This window comes from Oncorhynchus mykiss, chromosome 1 (assembly GCF_013265735.2).
Source record: "Oncorhynchus mykiss isolate Arlee chromosome 1, USDA_OmykA_1.1, whole genome shotgun sequence".
NCBI lineage: Eukaryota > Metazoa > Chordata > Actinopteri > Salmoniformes > Salmonidae > Oncorhynchus > Oncorhynchus mykiss.
Window position 1 is genome coordinate 53,197,969 of NC_048565.1, and position 26,411 is coordinate 53,224,379.

At 43.8% G+C, this 26,411-nt stretch overlaps 1 protein-coding gene across 2 annotated transcripts in view; it reads left to right on the top strand.

The window, feature by feature from the left end:
* The window catches only part of LOC110525010 (calcium/calmodulin-dependent protein kinase type 1D), a 46,157-nt gene that overhangs the window by 10,951 nt on the left and 8,795 nt on the right, over positions 1-26,411 (top strand). Inside the window, exons 2-3 of one of the 2 annotated variants that reach the window (XM_021604975.2) lie at positions 18,637-18,768; positions 25,922-25,996. In XM_021604975.2, coding sequence (XP_021460650.2) covers positions 18,637-18,768; positions 25,922-25,996 — 207 coding nt within the window. The remainder of the gene's footprint in view (positions 1-18,636; positions 18,769-25,921; positions 25,997-26,411) is intronic. The other variant, XM_036980054.1, reaches the window with a different exon arrangement.

Consider the following 26,411-nt stretch of genomic DNA (forward strand, 5'->3'; position numbering starts at 1 on the left):
TGTCTGCCCACCAATGTCTTCAGTAGCTCGGTCGTGCTTAGTTTTGTTCTGTTGTAAACCTTTTTTTCTAACACACACACACACACACACACACACACACACACACACACACACACACACACACACACACACACACACACACACACTGTCCCATGTCAGCACAGCAGAGGCTCTGGTTGGGCTCCTGCTGTGTTGTGTATAAGCAGAGACAGCAGGTGTGTGTAGTGTGTTGTATTCAGTGAGCTTGCTGCCTGCTGAGCTGCTGTCACAGGCTGACAGCAGGCGGTTCACTCAGGGTGAGCCAACCCTGGCAGGTTTAGCACACACATACACACAGCGCTGTCTTTTCTCCTCCCGACCCCTTATTCAGCGCTCAGCCTCGACACTTTGCTTGGGGATTAAGAATATACTGATATAGGAAGGAGGTGACAGGGACAGAGAGATGTAGATTATCTCTTCTCCTCCTCTTCCTTCCCTTCCTCTACTTCGGGCTTTCCCATCAGTGTCCAATAGGGATCATCCCTTCTCACTCATTCACTTTAGGTCTCCCTGACTGAATAACCTTCAACCCCTTCCCCCGACCCTCGAATTTACCCACTAGCCCATAGACACATTTACATCAGAACGGATTGGATTGTTTATTAGGTATAAGCAATATGGCAGAAATTCCAACTAGCCTATCAGAGGTAAATGTGGAACTAGCACTATATTAGCACAAGAACACATTTTTAACTGACTTGCCTAGTTAAATTGAAACAGTATTGCTCATACCTGTTCAATATTTTAAGATCTAGGTGAAAGGCTGTTTCTGGATGAGGCCATAATCTCCACCCGTTGCCCTTCAACAATGCATTGAGATGAGATGGGAAGCAAGCTTGGGAAAAAGAAAGGAACGGCCAAATTGGTCACCATTGAAAACATCAATGCTCAGTCACATTGATTTGGGTCACGCCAAGAGACCTTACGTAATTCATTCCGTTCCATCCAACTATATTGTCCTGGCGGGGAAATTCATTGTGCTTCCGGGGGCACGTAAGACACACAATTTAGTATACAGTTAAGAAGTAATATGTGTCACAGTCATATACAGTGGGGCAAAAAAGTATTTAGTCAGCCACCAATTGTGCAAGTTCTCCCACTTAAAAAGATGAGAGGCCTGTAATTTTCATAGGTACACTTCAATTATGACAGACAAAATGAGAAAAAAAAATCAAAAAGAATCACATTGTAAGATTTTTTATGAATTCATTTGCAAATTATGGTGGAAAATAAGTATTTGGTCACCTACAAGCAAGCAAGATTTCTGGCTCTCACAGACCTGTAACTTCTTCTTTAAGAGGCTCCTCTGTCCTCCACTTGTTACCTGTATTAATGGCACCTGTTTGAACTTGTTATCAGTATAAAAGACACCTGTCCACAACCTCAAACAGTCACACTCCAAACTCCACTATGGCCAAGACCAAAGAGCTGTCAAAGGACACCAGAAACAAAATTGTAGACCTGCACCAGGCTGGGAAAACTGAATCTGCAATAGGTAAGCAGCTTGGTTTGAAGAAATCAACTGTGGGAGCAATTATTAGGAAATGGAAGACATACAAGACCACTGATAATCTCCCTCGATCTGGGGCTCCACACAAGATCTCACCCCGTGGGGTCAAAATGATCACAAGAACGGTGAGCAAAAATCCCAGAACCACACGTGGGGACCTAGTGAATGACCTGCAGAGAGCTGGGACCAAATTAACAAAGCCTACCATCAGCAAGGGCATTGAAGATGAAACGTGGCTGGGTCTTTCAGCATGACAACCAAATCAAATTTTATTTGTCACATGCACATGGTTAGCAGATGTTAATGCGAGTGTAGCGAAATGCTTGTGCTTCTAGTTCCGACAATGCAGTAATAACCAACAAGTAATCTAACTAACAATTCCAAAAGTACTACCTTATACACACAAGTGTAAAGGGATAAAGAATATGTACATAAAGATATGTGAATGAGTGATGGTACAGAACGGCATAGGCAAGATGCAGTAGATGGTATCGAGTACAGTATATACATATGAGATGAGTATGTAAACAAAGTGGCATAGTTAAAGTGGCTAGTGATACATGTATTACATAAAGATGCAGTAGATGATATAGAGTACAGTATATACGTAGACATATGAGATGAATAATGTATTGTATGTAAACATTATATTAAGTAGCATTGTTTAAAGTGGCTAGTGATATATTTTACATCAATTCCCATTATTAAAGTGGCTGGAGTTGAGCCAGTGTGTTGGCAGCAGCCACTCAATGTTAGTGGTGGCTGTTTAACAGTCTGATGGCCTTGAGATAGACAATGATCCCAAACACACCGCTCGGGCAACGAAGGAGTGGCTTCGTAAGAAGCATTTCAAGGTCCTGGAGTAGCCTAGCCAGTCTCCAGAGCTCAACTCCATAGAAAATATTTGGAGGGAGTTGAAAGTCTGTGTTGCCCAGCAACAGCCCCAAAACATCACTGCTCTAGAGGAGATCTGCATGGAGGAATGGGCCAAAATACCAGCAACCGTGTGTGAAAACCTTGTGAAGACTTACAGAAAACGTTTGACCTCTGTCATTGCCAACAAAGGGTATATAACAAAGTATTGAAACACTTTTGTTATTGACCAAATACTTATTTTCCACCATAATTTGCAAATAAATTCCTTAAAAATCCTACAATGTGATTTTCTGGATTTTTTTCCCCCTCATTTTGTCTGTCATAGTTGAAGTGTACCTATGATGGAAATTACAGGCCTCTCATCTTTTTATGTGGGAGAACTTGCACAATTGGTGGCTGACTAAATACTTTTTTGCCCCACTGTAAGTACAGTGGAACCTGTCGTACAGTATTCACGGAGTGGGTGATCGTAACGGCAGAAGGTTACGATGCCCTCATCTGTTCTTTTTATTGTTACCTGTGAATGTCGTCATAATGAGTCACTGTCTGAACAGTCGATAGGTTGAAAACCAGTCATCTCTACATAACAGCTCACCATGCCTCTGCCTGTCTGCCCACCTACATCTGCTGTAGCTCGGTCGTGCTCAGTTTTGTTCTGTAAAACTTTCTTCCACACCCACACACACACACGCACACACAGGCCCATGCCAACACAGCAGAGGCCCTGGTTGGGGCTCCTGCTGTGTTGTGTTTAAGCAGAGACAGCAGGTGTGGTGTATTCAGTCAGCTAGCTGCCTGCTGAGCTGGTGTGGTTGTCGGGTCACTCAGGATGAGTCAGCCCTTCCAGCTATAGCACCCACACACACAGCACGGTCCTCTCTCCTCCTCTTCCCAATCCCTCATTCAGCCTAGACCCTTTGCTTGGGAATTAAGAATAGACTTATCAAAGGAGTGTGGGACAGGAAGAGACCCAGATTCTCAGATTCTTCCTTCCCCTCCTTCATTTCAGGCTTCTCCAGAAATTCCAACTAGCCTACCAGAGGGAAATGTGGCACTACCACCATATTGCACATACCTATTTAATCCTTTAAGAATCGAGGTGAAGTCCTTATGGTTAATAGGGCTGCTTCTGGCCTTAGTCTTTTCCTTGTTACCCTTCAGCAATGCATAGCTATGAGAGGGAGAATCTGCTATTGATCCACGGACCCTGACATCACACTTTCTAATATTGTTCCTTTACTACAGCTCAATTGAATGTTTGGCAGGCAGGTGTAATCCATTTTGTTTCCCAATACAAACAGAAGGATAGATAAGCTTAGATTTTTGATTACAATAGAATAAAAGTTGTGTTAAACAAGCATCTGATGTGTGCTCTTTGAATGAGAAATATATATCACACTGAACAAAAATAAGTGCAACATGTAAAGTGTTGCTCCCATGTTTCATGAGCTGAAATTAAAGATCCCAGAAATGTTCCAATGCACAAAAAGCTTCTCAAATGTTGTGTACGAATTTGTTTACATCCCCGTCAGTGAGAATTTCTACTTTGCCAATATAATTAGTCCTCCTGACAGGTGTAGAATATCAAGAAGCTGATTAAATGGCATGATCATTACACATGTGCACCTTGTGCTGGGAACAAAAGGCCACCCCATAAATGTGCAGTTTTGTCACACAACACAATGCTACAGATGTCTCAATTTTGGTGGAGTGTTGAATTGGCATGCTGACTACAGGAATGCCCACCAGAGCTGTTGCCAGATAATTGAATGTTTATTTCTCCACCATAAGCTGCCTCCAACGTCGTTTTAGAGAATTTGTCAGTGCGTCCAACCGGCCTCACAAACGCAGACCACGTGTAACCACGCCAGCCCAGGACCTCCACATCTGCCTTCTTCACCTGCAGGATCATCTGAGACCAGCCAGCCGGACAGCTGATGAAACTGTGGGTTTGCTCGTCATCGTCACCAGGGTCTTAACCTGACTGCAGTAACCGACTTCAGTGGGCAAATGCTCACCTTTGATGGTCACTGGCATTCTGGGAAGTGTGCTCATGGATAGAATTCCAGGTATTCCAAATTGTATTTGTCACATGCGCCAAATACTTAGCCCTGAATCAACCATGCTTTAAGAAGTTAAGAAAAGTTATGTGAAAAATAATTTAACAGCAGCAGTAAAATAACAAGCAAGGCTATGTACAGGGGGTACCGGTACAGAGTCTATGTGCGAGGGAACCGGTTAGTTGAGGTAATTAAGGTAATATGTACATGTAGGTAGAGTTAAAGTGACTGCATAGATTATAAACAGAGTAGCAGCAGTGTAAAAGAGGGGTCAAGGGTAGCCCTTTGATTGACTGTTCAGGAGTATTATGGCTCGGGGGTTGAAGCTGTTAAGAAGCTTTTTGGACCTCGACTTGGTGCTCCGGTACCGCGTGCCATGTGATAGCAGAGAGAACAGTCTATGACTAGGGTGGCTGGAGTTTTAGGGCCTTCCTCTGACGCTGTCTGATACAGAGGTCCTTCGCCCCAGTGATGTTCTGGGCCTTACGCACTACCCTCTGTAGTGCCTTGCGGTCGGAGGCCAAGCAGTTGCCATACCAGGCAGTGATGCAACCAGTCAGGATGCTCTCGATGGTGCAGCTGTAGAAACTTTTGAGGATCTGAGGACCCATGCCAAATCTTTTCAGTCTACTTGTTACATGCAATATGCTTTGTGGACGGTTTTATGATGGAACAAAGGTGTGGTTGAATTTATTTATATGTCTTATTGTCTCTAACCTTAGGCCTATATATCACAGTGGCAATGTATATGAATTAACAGGTTATAGAACAAATTAACACATCGGTTGTAATAATAGAACACATAGGTTGTAATAATAGAACACACAGGTTGTTATAGAACACATAGGTTGTTATAGAACACATAGGTTGTAATAATAGAACACACAGGTTGTAATAAGAACACATAGGTTGTAATAAGAACACATAGGTTGTTATAGAACACATAGGTTGTAATAAGAACACATAGGTTGTTATAGAACACACAGGTTGTAATAAGGCTTTTGTTCTGGCTTGGCTTCCCCAGGGATTTTTTTCCCACGCACAGATCCTGTCGACATCAGTCAGTCAGATCCACTGCTGCTTGGCCGGCATTTCGCTCTCGCTCGCACTCAATGATGGTGCTCTCAATGATGATGTCAGAGATGCATTTAGTACCAGAAACAAACAAATACTTCTACAGTGCCTCCTTACTTATCACATCTGTGCAGGACAATTAGACCACCATAACCATATTCACTGTAACTGGACTGCTCTGTAGCGTTAATACCACTTTCAAGGGTTTTCTCTTATTACCTTCCTTTACCCAGTCCTATTTTCAGGGAAAGTGCTGTAGTGTAGCTAGTCTCCTTTCAGGCAGGCACTGAGGGATTGTGGAGTAAAGTGTGTGTGTGTGTGTGTGTGTGTACACACAGTCGGTCCTCAAATGAGTGGCTGGCTCTTGGGGGAGAGGGGATTGAGTTGAGCTGCAGCTAGGAAATTGGTATGATGATGGGGACCCTTTAGATGTGGCTGTGGCTGTTGTAAGTGTATGTGTGTCCGTATGTGGGCGCAGAAGTGTCTCTGCCTCCTCATATGCATTCGTTGAATCCCTGATTACTTGAATCTTGTCCTGTATTCATAGGACTTCTTCACCTGATCCTAGATCAGCACTCCTGTTCTAAGACGCTTTATAACGACACCCAGACGTGATAGTAGTACAGGATATAGTAAGGGGAGCTGGTTTAGGTCTGGAAACACGGGTCAAGTTAATAGTAGGGATTTAACGATTCAGGTCCGCGGACCCCGAACCGATCCAAATGTAGCATGCATCCGTCAGAAAATGTATTCAAAAGTTACGATACACAGATTCACAAATGTTTTGCTCCTATTTCTTTGTTTCTACCTTCCAAAAAATATCATTTTTTTGTACAACTGATGTGTTCTCTCGTTCATGGTCAAACTAAGAATGTAACTGTCTTGACAGTCATGCCCAACAACCTAGGGAATATCAGTAACCTAGTCAAACTGCGCACTGTGCCAGCTTCGCATGCAGACCAATGTCTGGTAGGTGGCCTGTTCCTGATCTTGCTCATCTGAGCAACACGTTCAGCATTCAAATGCTAAAATAGTTTGTGTGATATTAGGCAGCATTAGTTCACAACCTAAAGTGCCTTCAGAAAGTATTCACACCCCATTATTAAAAATAAAAAGCTGGAATGTCTTGAGTCAAGTTACTCATTCCCTTTTGTTATGGCAAGCCTAAATAAGTTCAGCATGAAACATTTGCTTAAGTCACATATGTTGCATGCATAATAACATAATAGTATTTAACATGATTTTTGAATGACTACCTATATACCCCACAGGTACAATTATCTGTAAGGTCCTTCAGTTGAGCAGGGGATTTCAGACACTGATTCAACTACAAAGACACGGGAGGTTTTTCAATGCCTCGCAAAAAAAAGAGCACCTATTGGTAGATGGGTAAAGACAAAAAAAAAGAGCACCTATTGGTAGATGGGTAAAGACAAAAAAAAGAGCACCTATTGGTAGATGGGTAAAGACAAAAAAAAGAGCACCTATTGGTAGATGGGTAAAGACAAAAAAAAAGAGCACCTATTGGTAGATGGGTAAAGACAAAAAAAAAGAGCACCTATTGGTAGATGGGTAAAGACAAAAAAAAGAGCACCTATTGGTAGATGGGTAAAGACAAAAAAAAAGAGCACCTATTGGTAGATGGGTAAAGACAAAAAAAAGAGCACCTATTGGTAGATGGGTAAAGACAAAAAAAAGCAGACATTTAATATCCCTTTGAGCATGATGAATTTATAATTACACTATGGATGGTGTATCAACCAGGGACCTTCTGCACACATCAACAACTGACACCCACGAAGCATCGTTACCCATCGCTCCACAAAAGCCGCGGCCCTTGCAGAGCAAGGGGAACTACTACTTCAAGGTCTCAGAGCAAGTGGCGTCACTGATTGAAACGCTATTTAGCGCCCACGCTAACTAAGCTAGCCGTTTCACATCCGTTACAAATACACCCTCAGGGATTTCACCACGAGGTCAATGGGGACTTTAAAACACTTAAAGTTTAATGGCTGTGATGGCAGAAAACAACTGAGGGTGGATCAACAACATTGTAGTTACTCCACAATACTAACCTAAATGACAGAGTGGCTGCATCATGTTATGGCTATGCTTGTGATCGGCAAGGACTCGTTTTTTAAAGATAAAAATAAATGGAAAAGAGCTGAGCACAGGCAAAGCCCCAGAGGAAAAACCTGGTTCATCAGTCTGCTTTCCAACAGACACTGGGAGACAAATTCACCTTTCAGCAGGACAATAATCTAAAATACAACAGCAAATATACTGTACACAGTACAACATTTAATGTTCCTGAGTGGCCAAGTTACACACAGCTGTAAACCCTGTCAAGGGTGATTCTAACACATATTGACTCAGAGGTGTGAATACTTACATAAATTCGATTTCTGTATTTCATTAAATTAAATTTGCAAACATTTCTAAAAATATGTTTTTACTTTGTCATTATGGGATATTGTGTGTAGATAGGCAGGGAAAAATATCTATTTAATCCATTTTGAATTCACGCTGTAACACAATATTATATGGAATAAGTCAAGGGGTATGAATACTTTCTGAAGGCACTGTATGTAATTTGCTAGGTTATTCATATCTATGAGCTGTTGAAAATTGTTTTACAGGAATAAAAGTAAGCTACCAGAAACAACTCTCATTTGGCTATACTTGCTGAACAGTGTTTACAATTGATTTTATTTTGATTGTTAAGATTCACCATCAGTTTTGGTAGTTTTGCTTTAAACAATCAGTCAATATTGTTATTTTTAGATATACAGGGTAAATTTGATACATTTATCATGCGGAATCACTTTTATGATGCGCACTGCATGGCCAATGTGCATCTTCAAACGGTCAAAACCATTTCATTTTGAGAGGGGTGAAATCCAAACTTGTGCTACATATTCATTGGCTATGTCATACCTAATTCATAAACATTGATACATGACTAGCTCATACACTTAATCTTGCAAAAATGATACGTTTTTTTAGTGGGTGATGGTGATTTCTAAACATGATGGTGATTTTCAAATAGGCTACATTGCAGCCCCCCCATCTGATATTGTAGATGCTTAGTCTCCCTTATGGCTCAGATCAGGTACCTGCATAATACATACACATAATTTACAGTACATTCGGAAAGTATTCATACCCCTTGACTTTTTCCACATTTGTGACCGACCGTCTTGAGGCAAAATATCCTATGTTTTTTACAATGGATAAAAGTAAAGACTCAGCTAGAAAAAAGTAATTCTGCTTTGAAAGTTGATAAACCTGTAACCTCACTTTTGAGAAAATGGCCCTTGAGTGTTTTGGTACACCTACTGGAGAGTTCTTCTTTGTCTACACCCATTCAGCATCATTCACACCCTCTTACGCTTTAACCCCACCAATCTCTTTAAGGATTCACATATGTACTAAGCAACCAAAGATTTTGAGACCTAAAGTCTGGTATATACTACGGGTGTGTTCGTAAATTTAATCTGGAGTGCCAGAGTGTGTTCTGGGTGTTCGTAAACTCAGAGCGTTTGTCAGATTTGTCTTTCGTAAATTCCGAGTGTTTCGCTCTCAGAGCGTTCATAGAGCACACTTGACGCTCTGGCCGAGGAGTAGCATTGATCTGAGCGTTCTGACCTAACAGCAGCAGTCAAGCTAACTGGCTAACGTTGGCTAGCTTGCTAGCTTCTTCCAGACACAATGAGAGAACGGCTCAATCTGACCATTTTACTCGCCCTAGCAGAGCTGGTTAGGCTGTTTTTATGTTAACCAAAGCGTTGCTGACTGCAACTGTGCTGCTGGCAAATTTGATTACGCATTTTTGCCAACGTTTACTGACACCGGCCATATTCAACGGGTGTTGAGCGTTTGTAAATTTGTCAGTTATTCTGCTCTCTGGCACACTCAGACGAGTGCTCTGAAATCGGAATAGATAACCAAAGTGAATTTACCAGCTACGTCTAGCAACAATTGTCGCAGTGACAACATAAACATTCTATTGAAATAGTTACTTGCATAGTAGAGTCTTTTGTTAAGACATGTAGCTAGCTAGCTAAACAATGAAGCATCATCCCAACTCGTTACTACCCTGCATGAATCTGCAGGTAGCTAACCAACCAGGTTCAATGTAAGCTAGATAACATTAGGCTATAACCAGCAATGCAAATGGACCTGAGATACAAATAATATAAAAAAGCTATATAAAGGATTACATACACATACTGACCAGCTCATTACAGACAGAAGCATGCTACATGGCAGACCGATCTGAATGAATCTCTTGGCATGTCCAGCCCACTCATTATCTCAGCCAATCATGGCTAGCTGTCTTTTTTCCCGTGGCTAATCCAACAAGGTTCGTAATTTAATAATTGTATTTTCAAAACAGTAACAGTCGGACACTTACATGGAATTTCAGGCTTAGCTGCAATCTTTAGAATAGATTTTGGCGAGTTACAGTCTCTTTCTTTTCCGCTCTCTCACCCCCTCTCTCTCACCCCCCTCTCTGTCGCCCCCCTCTCTCTCACCCCCCTCTCTGTCGCCCCCCCCTCTCTCTTGCTCTCCCCTCTGTCTCTCGCCCTCCCTCTCTCCCTCTCTCTCGCCCTCTCTCTCGCCCTCCCTCTCTCTCTCCCTCCCTCCCTCCCTCTCTCTCTCCCTCTCTCTCGCCCTCCCTCTCTCCCGCCCTCCCTCTCTCTCTCGCCCACCCTCTCTCTCTCGCCCACCCTCCCTTTCTCTCTCCCGCCCTCCGTCCCTTTCTCACCCTCCCTCTCTCTCGCCTGCCCTCTCTCGCCTGCTCGTCCACCCTCCCTCTCTTGCCCGCCCTCCCTCTCTCTCTCTCGCCCACCCTCCCTCTCTCTCGCCCGCCCTCACTCCATCTCGCCCGACCGCCCGCCCTCTCTCTCTCTCTCTCTCTCTCGCCTCAGCCGAACTAACCTCCAGGAAAGAAAGATTAGAATGATTATTTCTACCATTTAATCAAGAGTCTGGCGAGCCGAGCACAGAGCTTACATTCCAGGAAAGCAACCCCAGGCCCTAGCCAGTGCTCATAACAACAACATGTAGGCCTAACGTTCCGTGTTGATGCAGTAGCAGACACTGGACAGAAGTTGTTAGTAATCATCAGTATGAGAGAATGTTATATTATTCTCAGGAATAATAGAGGCAACATTTTCCAAAACAGAATTTGCTGTACAGTATGTATAATGCCTGTTTTAAAGTGATCATAATCTGATTCACGTCGTATATTGACACGCTTATGAATGCCTATGCCACATTGCCAGTCTTAAGATGAGATGGTGCCTTTTGCTTGTCTTGGTGAATGTTGGCATAACACTGTCTACAGTGTTGGCTTCAATTCTATTTCAATTCATGGGAGCTCATGTAGGCCAACATGTAGGTGCCACTGGTTGCCCCAGGCGCATTTAAAAAAAACATGTTTTTGAAAAGGAGATGAGTATCTAGCAACGTAGTAAAAACAAATGTTCAAATCATAATACATTCTCTGCTCTTGTGACGCACGTGCAGTACTGTCCAAGGGAATTCTATATATATTTTTAACCTTTATTTAACTAGGCAAGTCAGTTAAGAACAAATTCTTATTTTCAATGACGGCCTAGAAACAGTGGGTTAACTGCCTGTAGGGGTACCTTGTCAACTCGGGGATCTGAACTTGCAACCTTCCGGTTACTAGTCCAACACTCTAACCACTAGGCTATCCTGCCGCCCCACAGTGTCCGTTGCTTGAAATAATGTCTGTTGATGTAATATCGCAAACGGACATGGCAGTTTCACCACAACGGATTCCAACTTTGACATCCCACTAGTATTGATGTAATCATCACTTAGAGGGAATTTTGGCAACACTTTAGCCTGCAGCTATTATGATTCAGTTACAATACACTGTAAGACCTGTCATAAGCATGCGTGTCCGCTTATAACAACATTATCATCTCATTGTGATCCTGACTAAATCACAGCCGCTTTGTAAATGTCCTACTGGAGAGACATGACGTGTCATACGCCTGAGCCGTTGCTCGTCTTGGTGACTGTCGGCATACAACACTGTGTATTGGGTAACTGAATAGTCCTGACGGGACAAGGACGCCAGTGACCGTACTCGAGCAAGGTTGTGGTCCGTGGACTGTTCTGCAGCCGAACGATGACCATGAACTCGACCCCTAAAAGGGAATTGTAATTCCATTAGACCAGTACATGCTCTACCCCATCTGGATTATCTAGCCTGGCTGGCAATGACTTTCCATCCAATAGATGACATAAGCGGAGCATTAATGCGTCTTACACAACATGATTCTCTGTGATTTACTCTGACTCAGCAGCTACCGCAGCAGCACAGGCCATGACTAGGGCATGCACGCAGACACACACACACACAGACACACACACACACACACACACACACACCAACTCTAGCCTAGCTCGGCCCCCGTGACCCCCAAAACCACTCCACACTTTTTAACATTTACTTAAACTCACTCTATATTCGCATAATTGCCAATGGTTTATTATGCGAGTGCCCCGTGCTCTTTAGAGAAAATGAAAAACCGTCACACTGCACCCGTCTCAGGTTATTTCTTTCTCTAAAGTTACATTTGAAACATTTCCTAAGCAGACTCGCTAAAGGAATCTTAGGATGTGCAAGTGCTTTTCATGTTTGAGTGCCCTGAGCCTGAGAGTACTGGATGAGTTAGGTGTCTTGTTACAGGCTTATTGCCTACAGAAGCTGTCAAATGGGTTTCACAGAGGAGGAATATCCATTCGTCAGCTTAGCTAGCATCGTAGCCTGGTCTCAAGTCGTACACAACAATGCAGGTGTGACCCACTGTGGTTTGAAACTGGATCTCGTGTGTCACAAGACTGGGTTAGGCCACTGCTAAAGCCCGAGGCATTAGCCCGGGAAGCCAACGTAAGTCTTCAGGTCTCGGACAAGATTTCTTATCCTGCAAGTGTAGCTCACAGAGGGAAGTACCTGTTCACTCTGGAAGGACCTGTTGAGGTAACCGACTAGGAGCTAATCAGCTACTTATTCCACGAAAGCAGAGCAAAAGAGAGCCATCGTATTCATGGCAGTAAAGCGCTCAAGGTCAAAGCCAACTAGTCTATGACATAGAAACACTGATAGCACTACTAGATTGTGACACTTATTCAAAGCCATTTCGTAGAGCCACGCTGTCATTTTTAAATCCAGTAATGGATTGAAAGGAGTTTTACTCGAGCCAAATTTAGAAAAGCTTTTCTCCTCAATTAATGCTGTGCTTACGTTCCAGCTCACACCTTGGATTATAGTCAAACAGGGTAGAGTCAGTCACATAAGGTGTCAAGTAAAACACGCAGTCGCTCTCTCGTCTGACTGTGTGTACGCCCAAATGTTTTCTTTTAACCTCCAGAAAATATGCGTCCTTACTTCTACCCGTAAAGAGTTGCCTATATTGCGGGAGCCCCTATTGTGTATCATGTACCGTGTGTGTGTCATGTAGTGGCAGTGAGACAAAAGTCTCTGCGGCGTTCTTAGTTACCAGCAGGAAATGATGCTGGCTCACCCTGTGCGAGGTGAAGGTAGAATTGCACTGCAGCAACCGTCTTCTAACCGTGTGTGTGGTGAACGCTTGCTTCTGTGCAATCCCCTCCAAGCTTCCTGTGGTTTTAATCATTGTGTTCCTTTCACTCTGACTGCAGCATAGCGCAAGCTATACGATGCTCTGGTATAGGCATGCACGGAACACCTTTCTCACACACAAATACACACACACACACATTACATTCACGCAGCTGCGTATGAGTCAGATTTTCTTTCTCACTAAAGTCTCAATGCTGCAGCAGAGAGAAGATGGTAGAGGGTTAAAGGAGGGTTATTGGATGGTTGTAGAGGCCGGCCTGTTGCTGTGCAGTTTGTGTGTGTGTGCGTGCATGTGTATCTGGAGGGTGTGTGACTGTGCGTGTGTTACTGTATCTATGATCTATGGAGTGTGTAGAGGAGAGCAGGATTAGCATGGATTTGATGACCAAGGGAGGTTTAGCAGGCCGACTACACCTGAGTTTAGAGCCTGCTGAAAGGAGCCGATTTACACACACACACACACACACAGTGGCTCGCAGGTCTGCATACACACATTCATACCCACACATGGAGTCAGAGTCAGCGCTAGCCTTTTGGGTGCCCCCCCCCCCCCCCACACACCTTGCGATTTAAACATTTTAGTAGCTCTCCTCTTGACAGCTACAGTTTTCTTACTTTCCTACAATTCTACATATTTTGCCATGGGGCATAGAGAAAATGTTGCAGTTTTAAAGCAGGTTTGATGCAATTATACTCATTTTGCCATGAGGCAGATAAAAAAATAGCTGTTTTTGTAATGAATTTCCTGCAATTCTTCACACATTTCTCCACCGGGTGGAGAGGAACGCTTGCAGTTTTTAAATATGGTATCTTAGTGAGTAACAAAATCAATGGGAGCCCCACGATTGGTAATTCGACCATGACTACAGGTTTAGGTAGCTGGCTAGACTAACCAATTAATAAAAGGTCAAAAATGCTGACATGGGCTAATTGAGTGACTCAGTGACTGACGTAAAATAAACTGCTGATGCACAACCACATTTCGAAATTGCTCCTGGTGTATTCTACTCTCAATAATAAGTTGAGACCCCGTCGTTTTGGCAGTGGGGTTGGATTGACCCGCTGGCCTACAGCCAGTGGTCCATCCCTATAATAGACCCTCGACAGGAGCCAAGGCTTTAAAAACAGCAGTGCCACGGAGGTTGCTCTGTGTGCGCGTGTGTGTGCGTGTGTGTGCGCGTGTGTGTGCGTGTGTGTGTTCGTGTGTGTGTGTGAAGGGATGGTGTGTATAGGGGTATGATAATGACTAACATTCAGGCACCTATTTCTGTTGTGCGGTTAAAGAGCAGGGAACACAGAAGAAAATGACACAAAAGTAAAGGGAATATAGAAAAGTAAGCGCGAGTATAGGCGGGAGAAAGGGCAAGCCAGAGAGGGAAGGAGAGGAAACATAATGGAGGAAGCTGGCTACACGATCAATGCAGGGTTTTTATTAACTAACTTTAAACGGCACAGCACAATGACATGGCTTGTAGGGCTTGTAAGGCTGGTAGGTAGGTTTGCGATACAAATTATGATAGAAGGCTGCACGCTAACCAATCAAAGGGCATTTCGCAATATCTATGGAACAGGACATGCAAGACAACATAGGAAGTATTCTAAGGAAAGTATAGCATCATAAACGGTCTGATTGGCGATAAACATACAGGCTAGAAAGTTGGCATTGTACAATTCTCCGTACACATAAAGGGCACTTGCTTAAGAGTGAGGGACGCACAACAAAGGACTTGGGCCGCCCCATGCCACCACACACTGAACAAACACTACGGAAACACAGGCTACTTTATACCAGAGGAATGGTGATTATCAGAGGGAGTTAAGGTGTGGTGACTTGGCAGGAGATGTGGGATGTCCAGAGGGTAATTGGGGAGTCGGGGCAATGGCATGATCCTTCGGAACAGTCCAAAGAGGATCTAGGTACTCTCTCTTTCATTTCCTCTCTCTGCCGCCTCTGTCTCTCTCAAATCAAAGTTTATTTGTCACATGCGCCGAATACAACCTTACACTGAAATGCTTACTTACAGGCTCTAACAAATAGTGCAAAAAATGTATTAGGTGAACAATAGGTAAGTAAAGAAATAAAAACAACAGTGAAAAATAACAGTAGCGAGGCTATAAAAGTAGCAAGGCTACATACAGACACCGGTTAGTCAGGCTGATTGAGGTAGTATGTACATGTAGATATGGTTAAAGTGACTATGCATATATGATAAACAGAGAGTAGCAGTAGCGTAAAAGAGGGGTTGGTGGGTGGTGGGACACAATGCAGACAGCCCTGTTAGCCAATGTGCGGGAGCACTGGTTGGTTGGCCCAATTGAGGTAGTATGTACATGAATGTATAATTAAAGTGACGATGCATATATGATAAACAGAGTATCAGCAGTGTAAAAAAGGGGTTGGGGGGGCACAATTTGCAAATAGTCCGGGTAGCCATTTGATTACCTGTTCAGGAGTCTTATGGCTTGGGGGTATAAACTATTGAGAAGCCTTTTTCTCCTAGACTTGGCACTCCGGTACCACTTGCCATGCGGTAGTAGAGAGAACAGTCTGTGGCTGGGGTCTTTGACAATTTTTAGGGCCTTCCTCTGACACCGCCTGGTGTAGAGGTCCTGGATGGCAGGCAGCTTTGCCCGTACGCACTACCCTCTGTAGTGCCTTGTGGTCGGAGGTCGAGCAATTGCCGTACCAGGCAGTGATGCAACCAGTCAGGTTGCATCACTGCCTGGATGTATTAGGATGCTCTCGATGTTGCAGCTGTAGAACCTTTTGAGGATCTCAGGACCGATGCCAAATCTTTTTAGTTTCCTGAGGGGGAATAGGCTTTGTCGATGCCCTCTTCACGACCGTGTTGGTGTGTTTGAACCATTCTAATTTGTTGGTGATGTGGCCGCCAAGGAACTTGAAGCTCTCAACCTGCTCCACTACAGACCCATCGATGAGAATGGGGGTGTGCTCGGTCCTCCTTTTTCCTGTAGTCCACAATCATCTCCTTAGTCTTGGTTACGTTGAGGGATAGGTTGTTATTCTGGCACCACCCGGCCAGGTCTCTGACCTCCTCCCTATAGGCTGTCTCGTCATTGTTGTCGGTGATCAGGCCTACCACTGTTATGTCATCTGCAAACTTAATGATGGTGTTGGAGTCGTGCCTGGCCATGCAGTCGTGGGTGAACAGGGAGTACAGGATGGGACTGAGCACGCACCCCTGGGGGGGCTCCAGTGTTGAGGATCAGTGTGGCAGATGTGTTGCTACCTAACTTTACCACCAGGGGGCGGCCCGTCAGGAAGTCCAGGATCCAGTTGCAGAGGGAGGTGTTTAGTCCCAGGATCCTTAGCTTAGTGATGAGCTTTGAGAGCACTATGGTGTTGAATGCTGAGCTGTAGTCAATGATTAGCATTCTCACTTAGGTGTTCCTTTTGTCCAGGTGGGTAGGGCAATGTGGGGTGCAATAGAGATTGCATAATCTGTGGATTTGTTTGGGCGGTATGCAAATTGGAGTGGGTCTAGGGTTTCTGGGATAATGGTGTTGATGTGAGCCATGACCAGCCTTTCAAAGCACTTCATGGCTACGGACGTGAGTGCTACGGGTCTGTAGTCATTTAGGCAGGTTGCCTTTGTGTTTTTGGGCACAGGGACTATGGTGGTCTGCTTGAAACATGTTGGTATTACAGACTCAATAAGGGACAGGTTGAAATTGTCAGTGAAGACACCTGCCAGTTGGTCACCTGGTAATTAGTCTGGCCCCGCAGCCTTGTGAATGTTTCCCTGTTTAAAGGTCTTAATCACGTTGGCTACGGAGAGCGTGATCACACAGTCGTCCGGAACAGCTCTCATGCATGCCTCAGTGTTGCTTGCCTTGAAGTGAGCATAGAAGTGATTTAGCTCGTCTGGTAGGCTCGTGTCACTGGGCAGCTCGCGGCTGTGCTTCCCTTTGTTGTCTGTAATATTTTACAAGCCCTGCCACATAAGACAAGCGTCGGAGCTGGTGTAGTATGATTCAATCTTAGCCCTGTATTGATGCTTTTCCTGTTTGATGGTTCGTCGCAGGGCATAGCAGGATTTCTTGTAAGCTTCCGGGTTAGAGTCCCGCACCATGAAAGCGGCAGCTCTACCCTTTAGCTCAGTGCGAATGTTGAATGTAATCCATGGCTTCTGGTTGGGGTATGTACGTACAGTCACTGTGGGGACGACGTCCTCAATGCACTTATTGATAAAAGCCAGTGACTGATGCGGTGTACTCCTCAATGCCATCGAAAGAATCCCGGAACATGTTCCAGTCCGTGATAGCAAAACAGTCCTGTAGTTTAGCATCTGCTTCATCTGAACACTTTTTTATGGAACGAGTCACTGGTGCTTCCTGATTAAAATTTTTGCTTGTAAGCAGGAATCAGGAGGATAGAGTTGTGGTCGGATTTACCAAATGGAGGGAGAGGGAGAGCTTTGTATGTGTCTCTGTGTGTGGGGTACAGGTGATCTAGAATTTTCTTCCCCCACTGGTTGCACATTTAACATGTTGATAGAAATTTGGTAGAACTGATTTGTTTCCCTGCATTAAAGTCTCTGGCCACTAGGAGTGCCGCCTCTGGGTGAGTGGTTTCCTGTTTTCTTATTTCCTTATACAGAGTACATGCTGACAAAGTGTGGTCTTAGTGCCGGCATCTGTCTGTGGTGGTAAATAAACTGCCATGAAAAGTATAGCTGAAAACTCTCTCGGCAGGTAGTGTGGTCTGCAATTTATCACAATATACTCTACTTCAGGCGAGCAAAATCTAGAGACTTCCTTCGTGCACCAGCTGTTGTTTACAAATATGCACAGACCTCCCCCTCGTCTTACCAGACGGAGTATGCTGTTCTATCTTGCCAGTGCAGCATATATCCCGCTAGCTGAATATCCATGTCGTCATTCAGCCACGATTCTGTGAAACATAGGATATTACAGTTTTTGATGTCCCGTTGGTAGGATATTCGTGATCGTACCTCGTCTAGTTTATTGTCCAATGATTGCACGTTGGCGAGTAATATTGACAGTAACGGCAATTTTCCCACTCGCCTCCTGTGGGACCTCACGAGGCATCCCGCTCTGTGTCCTCTATACCTGCGTCTCCTCCTATTGCAAATAACGGGGATGTTGGCACTGTCAGGTGTTTGGAGAATGTCCTGTGCTTCCTGCTTGTTGAAGAAAAAATCTTCATCTAATCCGAGGTGAGTGATCGCTGTCCTGATATCCAGAAGCTCTTTTTTGCCATAAGATATGGTTGCAGAAACATTATGTACAAAATAAGTTACAAATAACGTGAAAAACCCCCACATAATAGCACAATTGGTTGGGCGCCCGTAAAACTGCTGCCATTTCTTCTGCCGCCATTTTAACACTACCCCTCTCCCTCTCCCCCTCCCCTCTATCTCTATCTCCCTTTCCCTCTGTTTCCACAGTGGTGCGTTCTCTGAGGTGATCATGGCCAGGGAGAAGGCCACAGGGAAGATGGTTGCAGTGAAGTGCATCCCTAAGAAAGCACTGAAGGGAAAAGAGACCAGCATTGAGAATGAAATCGCCGTGCTTAGGAAGTAGGTACCGGGCGTCCTGAGGGGGATCAAAGGGGGGAGGTAGTTGCTTGGTTACGGTTGCCATCCTTCCACCCTGCCATCCTCTCTTTCTTTCTTCCTTCTCACCAGTGCTTGTTTCTCTTGCTCCTTTATCTAATGACCCAGCACACATACGCTCCGCCTGCCCCTCATTCACCCACCTGTCTCTCTAAACGAGGCTCGTAATTTTCTCTTTTCCATGGTGTTTGTGTTTTGATCACCCACACCTTGTTGCTTGGACACCAGAGTGGTATACTACAATGCAAGCTAGATTTACTCAGGGTTTTCTTAAGCAAGCCAGCTTCAGTTAGCTTCACATTCTAGCTCAGGCTTCATCCATATTACGACGGTGGATATTTCTCGTCCGCCTGCCACTAACACTCGCAGGCTTGTAACTGCGTGTGCATGTCGAACGCCGGACTCTTCATTGAGACAATACTGAAACACCTATCCCTGGGTGCCACATTATCATTTGTGCCGACATCAAAATGAGAAAAAAGTTATCTTACTAATTCAGCAGGCTATGGTGTTACTTATTGTTGATGCCACCTTTAGTGTGTTTATCAATGCATAAGCACCTTTTTTCCCACTCGGTTATCCAGAGTTGACCAAAGTTACCTCGCTAACTACTCTAAACCAGGTACATAGTATACAGTTGAAGTCAAAAGTTTACATACACTTTGGTTGGAGTCATTAAAACTTGTTTTTCAACCACTACACACATTTCTTGTTATCAAACTATAGTTTTTATAAGTTGGTTAGGACATCTACTTTGTGCATGACACAAGTAATTTTACCACAAGTCTCGTTCATCCTTGGAGCAATTTCCAAATGCCTGAAGGTACCACATTCACCTGTACAAACAATAGTACGCAAGTATAAACACCATGGGACCACGCAGCCGTCATACTGCTCAGGAAGGAGACTCCTTCTGTCTCCTAAAGATGAACGTGCTTTGGTGCGAAAAGTGCAAATCGATCCCAGAACAACAGCAAAGGACCTTGTGAAGATGCTGGAGGAAACAGGTACAAAAGTATCTATATCCACAGTAAAACGAGTCCTATATCGACAGAACCTGAAGGCCGTTCAGCAAGGAAAAAGCCACTCCTCCAAAACCACCGTAAAAACGCCAGACTACGGTTTGCAACTGCACATGGAGACAAAGATCGTACTTTTTGGAGAATTGTCCTCTGGTCTGATGAAAGAAAATTAGAACTGTTTGGCCATAATGACCATCGTTATGTTTGGAGGGAAAAGGGGGAGGCTTGCAAGCCGAAGAACACCATCCCAACCGTGAAGCACGGTGGTGGCATCATCATGTTGTGGGGGTGCTTTGCTGCAGGAGGGACTGGTGCACTTCACAAAATAGATGGCATCATGAAGAAGGGAAATTATGTGGATATATTGACGCAACATCTCAAGACATCAGTCAGGAAGTTGATGCTTGGTCGCAAATGGGTTTTCTAAATGGACAATGACCCCAAGCATACTTCCAAAAATGTGGCGACATGGCTTAAGGACAACAAAGTCAAGGTATTGGAGTGGCCATCACCAAAACCCTGACCTCAATTCTACAGAAAATTTGTTGGCAGAACTGAAAAATTGTGTGCTGAGCAAGGAGGCCTACAAACCTGACTCAGTTACACCAGCTCTGTCAGGAGGAATGGGCCGAAATTCACCCAACTTATTGTGGGAAGCTTGTGGAAGGCTTCCCAAAATGTTTGACCCAAGTTAAACTATTTAAAGGCAATGCTACCAAATACTAATTGAGTGTATGTAAACTTCTGACCCACTGGGAATGTGATGAAAGAAATAAAAGATGAAAAATCATTCTCTCAACTATTATTCTGACATGTCACATTCTTAAAATAAAGTGATGATCCTAACTGGCCTAAGACAGATAATTTTTACTAGGATTAAATGTCAGGAATTGTGAAAAACTGAGTTTTTAAATGTATTTGGCTAAGGTGTATGTAAACTTCCGACTTCAGCTGTAGGTATGGAGCCAAATACCTGTCAAAAGGTTGAACGTACATATCATTAGGATCGTAAGAATATCTACAGTGCCTTGCGAAAGTATTCGGCCCCCTTGAACTTTGCGACCTTTTGCCACATTTCAGGCTTCAAACATAAAGAGATAAAACTGTATTTTTTTGTGAAGAATCAACAACAAGTGGGACACAATCATGAAGTGGAACGACATTTATTGGATATTTCAAACTTTTTTAACAAATCAAAAACTGAAAAATTGGACGTGCAAAATTATTCAGCCCCCTTAAGTTAATACTTTGTAGCGCCACCTTTTGCTGCGATTACAGCTGTAAGTCGCTTGGGGTATGTCTCTATCAGTTTTGCACATCGAGAGACTGAAATTTTTTCCCATTCCTCCTTGCAAAACAGCTCGAGCTCAGTGAGGTTGGATGGAGAGCATTTGTGAACAGCAGTTTTCAGTTCTTTCCACAGATTCTTGATTGGATTCAGGTCTGGACTTTGACTTGGCCATTCTAACACCTGGATATGTTTATTTTTGAACCATTCCATTGTAGATTTTGCTTTATGTTTTGGATCATTGTCTTGTTGGAAGACAAATCTTTGTCCCAGTCTCAGGTCTTTTGCAGACTCCATCAGGTTTTCTTCCAGAATGGTCCTGTATTTGGCTCCATCCATCTTCCCATCAATTTTAACCATCTTCCCTGTCCCTGCTGAAGAAAGCAGGCCCAAACCATGATGCTGCCACCACCATGTTTGACAGTGGGGATGGTGTGTTCAGGGTGATGAGCTGTGTTGCTTTTACGCCAAACATAACGTTTTGCATTGTTGCCAAAAAGTTCAATTTTGGTTTCATCTGACCAGAGCACCTTCTTCCACATGTTTGGTGTGTCTCCCAGGTGGCTTGTGGCAAACTTTAAACGACACTTTTTATGGATATCTTTAAGAAATGTCTTTCTTCTTGCCACTCTTCCATAAAGGCCAGATTTGTGCAATATACGACTGATTGTTGTCCTATGGACAGAGTCTCCCACCTCAGCTGTAGATCTCTCCAGTTCATCCAGAGTGATCATGGGCCTCTTGGCTGCATCTCTGATCAGTCTTCTCCTTGTATGAGCTGAAAGTTTAGAGGGACGGCCAGGTCTTGGTAGATTTGCAGTGGTCTGATACTCCTTCCATTTCAATATTATCGCTTGCACAGTGCTCCTTGGGATGTTTAAAGCTTGGGAAATCTTTTTGTATCCAAATCCGGCTTTAAACTTCTTCACAACAGTATCTCGGACCTGCATGGTGTGTTCCTTGTTCTTCATGATGCTCTCTGCGCTTTTAACGGACCTCTGAGACTATCACAGTGCAGGTGCATTTATACGGAGACTTGATTACACACAGGTGGATTGTATTTATCATCATTAGTCATTTAGGTCAACATTGGATCATTCAGAGATCCTCACTGAACTTCTGGAGAGAGTTTGCTGCACTGAAAGTAAAGGGGCTGAATAATTTTGCACGCCCAATTTTTCAGTTTTTGATTTGTTAAAATAGTTTGAAAAATCCAATAAATGTCGTTCCACTTCATGATTGTGTCCCACTTGTTGTTGATTCTTCACAAAAAAATACAGTTTTATATCTTTATGTTTGAAGCCTGAAATGTGGCAAAAGGTCGCAAAGTTCAAGGGGGCCGAATACTTTCGCAAGGCACTGTACACGTGTTTAACAGATGTTATTGCCCGTGTAGTGAAATTCTTGTGTTTCTAGCTCCAACAGTGCAGTAATATCTAACAATTTCACATCAATACACACAAATCTAAAGGAATGGAATTAAGAATGTATAAATATTTGGACAAGCAATGTCAGAGCGGCATAGACAACGATACAGTATATACAAATGAGATGAGTAATGCAAAATATGTAAACATTGTTAAAGTGACTAGTGTTCCATTATTAAAGTGGCCAGTGATTTCAAGTCTATGGATATAGGGCAGCAGCCTCTGTGCTAGTGATGGCTGTTTAACAGTCTGATGGCCTTGAGAGAGAAGCTGTTTTTCAGTCTCTCGGCCCCAGCTTTCAGTCTCTTGGTCCCAACCTGTACTGACCTCGCCTTCTGGATGATAGCGGGGTGAACAGGCAGTGGCTCAGGTGGTTGTTGTCCTTAATGATCTTTTTGCCCTTCCTGTGACATCGGGTGCTGTAGGTGTCCTGGAGGGCAGGTAGTTTTCCCCCGGTGATGTGTCTGGAGAGCACTGCAGTTGCGGGCAGTGCAGTTGCCTTACCAGGAGGTGATAAAGCCCTACAGGATGCTCTCAATTGTACATCTATGAGGGTTTTAGGTGCTATGCCAAATTTCTTCAGCCTCCTGAGGTGGAAGAGGCGCTGTTGTGCCTTCTTCACTACACTGTCTGTGTGAGTGGACCATTTCAGTGTGTCAGTGATGTGTACGCCGCTGAAGCTTTCCACCTTCTCCACTGCGGTCCAGTCGATGACAATAGGGGGGTGTTCCCTCTGCTGTTTCCTGAAGTCCACGATCAGCTCCTTTGTTTTGGTGACGTTGAGTGAAAGGTTATTTTCCTGGCACCACACTCCCAGGACCCTCACCTCCTCCCTGTAGCCTGTTTCGTCATTGTTGGTAATCAGGCCTATTGTTGTCGTCCGCAAACTTGATGATTGAGTTGAAGGCTTGCGTGGCCGCGCCGTCATGGGTGAACAAGGAGTACAGGAGGGGGCTGAGCATGCACCCTTGTGGGGCCCCAGTGTTGAGAATCAGCGAAGTGGAGGTTTGTTTCCTACTTTCACATCCTGGGGGTGGCCCGTCAGGAAGTCCAGGACCCAGTTGCACAGGGTGGGGTTCAGACCCAGGGCCTCGAGCTAAATGATGAGCTTGGAGGGTACTATGGTGTTGAATGCTGAGCTATTGTCAATGAACAGCATTCCTACTGTACAGGTATTCCTCTTGTACAGATGGGATAGGGCACTGTGCAGTGTGATGGTGATTGCATCATCTGTGGATCTATTGGGGTGGTAAGCAAATTGAAATGGGTCTACGGTGTCAGGTAAGGTAGAGGTGATATGGTCCTTGACTAGTCTCTCAAAGCACTTCATGATGAAAGAAGTGAGTGCTATGGGGCAATAGTCATTTAGTTCAGTTACCTTTGCTTTCTTGGGTACAGAAATAATGGTGACCATCTTGAAGCATGTGGGGACAGCAGACTGGGGTAGGGAGAGATTGAATATGTCTGTAAACACTCCAGCCAGCTGGTCTGCGCATGCTCTGAGTAAGCGACTAGGGATGCCGTCTGGGCAGGCAGCCTTGCGAGGGTTAACACGCTTAAATGTCTTGCTCACATCAGCCTTGGAGGAGGAGAGCCCACAGTCTTTGGTAGCAGTCCGCGCCTGTGGCACTGTGTTATCCTCACAGCGGGCGAAGAAGGTGTTTAACTTGTCTGGAAGCAAGACGTCGGTGTCCGTGACGTGGCTTCTTTTCTTTTTGTTTTTCGTTACTATCTGTAGACCCTGCCATATACGTCTCGTATCTGAGCCGTTGAATTGCGAATCTACTTTGTCTCTATACTGACATTTTGCCTGTTTGATTGCCTTACAGAGGGAATAACTACACTGTTTTGTATTCGGCCATATTCCTAGTCATCTTGCCATGGTTAAATGTGGTGGTTCGCGCTTTGTTTTTCGCGAATGCTGCCATATATCCACGTTTTTTGGTTAGGGTAGGTTTTAATAGTCACAGTGGGTACAACATCTCCCATACACTTCCTGATAAACTCAGTCACCATATCAATGTATTCATCAATGTTGTTCTCGGAGGCTACCAGCAACATATCCCAGTCCGCGTGATCAAAACTATCTTGAAGAGTGGATTCCGATTGGTCAGACCAGCGTTGCATAGTCTTAGCACGGGTACTTCCTGTTTGAGTTTCTGCCTATAGGCAGGGAGCAACCAAATGTTAATTTCAAAGTCTATATGTTCATGACCCGATTCATAGAAATCTTGTGAAATTATTAGAAATTCATATTAACCCCTCCTACAGAATATGCTTTGCCATGATTTTGAGTGATTTTAAATAAACTTGTCATATATCTTCTCGAATCTGTAGGACATTAAACAATTTAGAGGTAAGATGGATATTGATTTTGAGACATGACATGTAGTGTTTTCATATTTTAGTACTATATGCACTTTTCAGATTAATTTAAAATTCCTGTTTTTCTAACATTTCTGAGCGCATACTAAGCTTTCTATTTTCAAAGCCTTTTACATTGACTTCAGCTCGTGTCACACAGATTTAGCCTTTTGCGACCCACAGAAACAAATTTAAAGACAACAACCACAAAATATGAAATCGACTGAAGTTGTTCCGAGAAACCTGCACTGCTATCAACAGAGCTCGTTGCTTATTATGGGATGTATCAGGTTACGAAATCTGACTTTTTTTAGATATGTTTATGAAATGTTCGAGAAAGACCCCTCTGAACAATTCAGAACATGAATTATCATATTTGTCTTGGTAAAGTGTGTTTTATAACGTAAGGAAGTGAAATTTCATCACCAAGTCCATGTTTTACCCACTATGGGCAGAGTGGGTGGACACCCTATGATTAGTTAGAACTCTGAGCATAGGGACTTTCTTTCAGTGTGTCTCAAATAGCACCCTATTCCTTATGTAGCTCAATGGACTTTGGTCAAAAGTAGGGCACAATATGGGGAATAGGGTGCAATTTGGGATTAAGACATTTCTCCTTGCTACTGGTGAAACACTGAAGTAGAGGTTTCAACAAGTTCATTGTCTGCCTTGTCACCAGACACACAACCACACACACACACACACACACACACACACACACACACACACACACACACACACACTTTTCGCCCACACAGATTTTTTCTATGGCCTATTGAGAACAGAAAAAAAAATTGAAAACACTTGATGATTCAAAGCTGCGTTTCAAATGGACTCTGGTCAAAAGTAGTGCACTATAGGGAATATGGTGCTGTTTGGGACTGACATTGCTTTGTTGTGATGAATGCAATGAATAAAACTATTTGGTGAGGAAATTGTGCTTTATTGTGCTGTGCATTGAAATGATCAGAGGTTAGTAGAACAGTAAGCCAATTAAATACGTTTCCCCTCTTCAGGATAAAACATGAGAACATTGTGGCTTTGGAGGACATCTATGAGAGCTCCAACCACCTATACCTCATCATGCAGTTGTGAGTACAGTACCTCAACCACCATTTTGTCTGTCTGCATCTTGTATATGTCTGTCTGTCTTTCTGATAATGCAGGACCGGTGTTCATATTTCTACAAGAGGTGTCTGTAATGAAAATAAGATGTGCCGGTACTCTGTGTCCGTGTGAGCACCGGTCCAAATCAAATCACTGTGATAACGTATCATGTTTTGCTGCAGTAAGCGTTCAGGGGCTATCGAGGTGCATTTGGCCTTGGCAATACAAAAGCAAACCTGTGTGGATGTAAGCATTCCCAACGAGTTGCTTCTATGTTTCTTTTGTGTCATGGTTGTAACACTGTAGCAAACACAGTCTGGCAAAATACTAATTTAAAAAGAGTCTCTAGGGTCAGTTTCCCAGACATGGATTTAGCCTTGACTGATTTTAAGAAAGGCA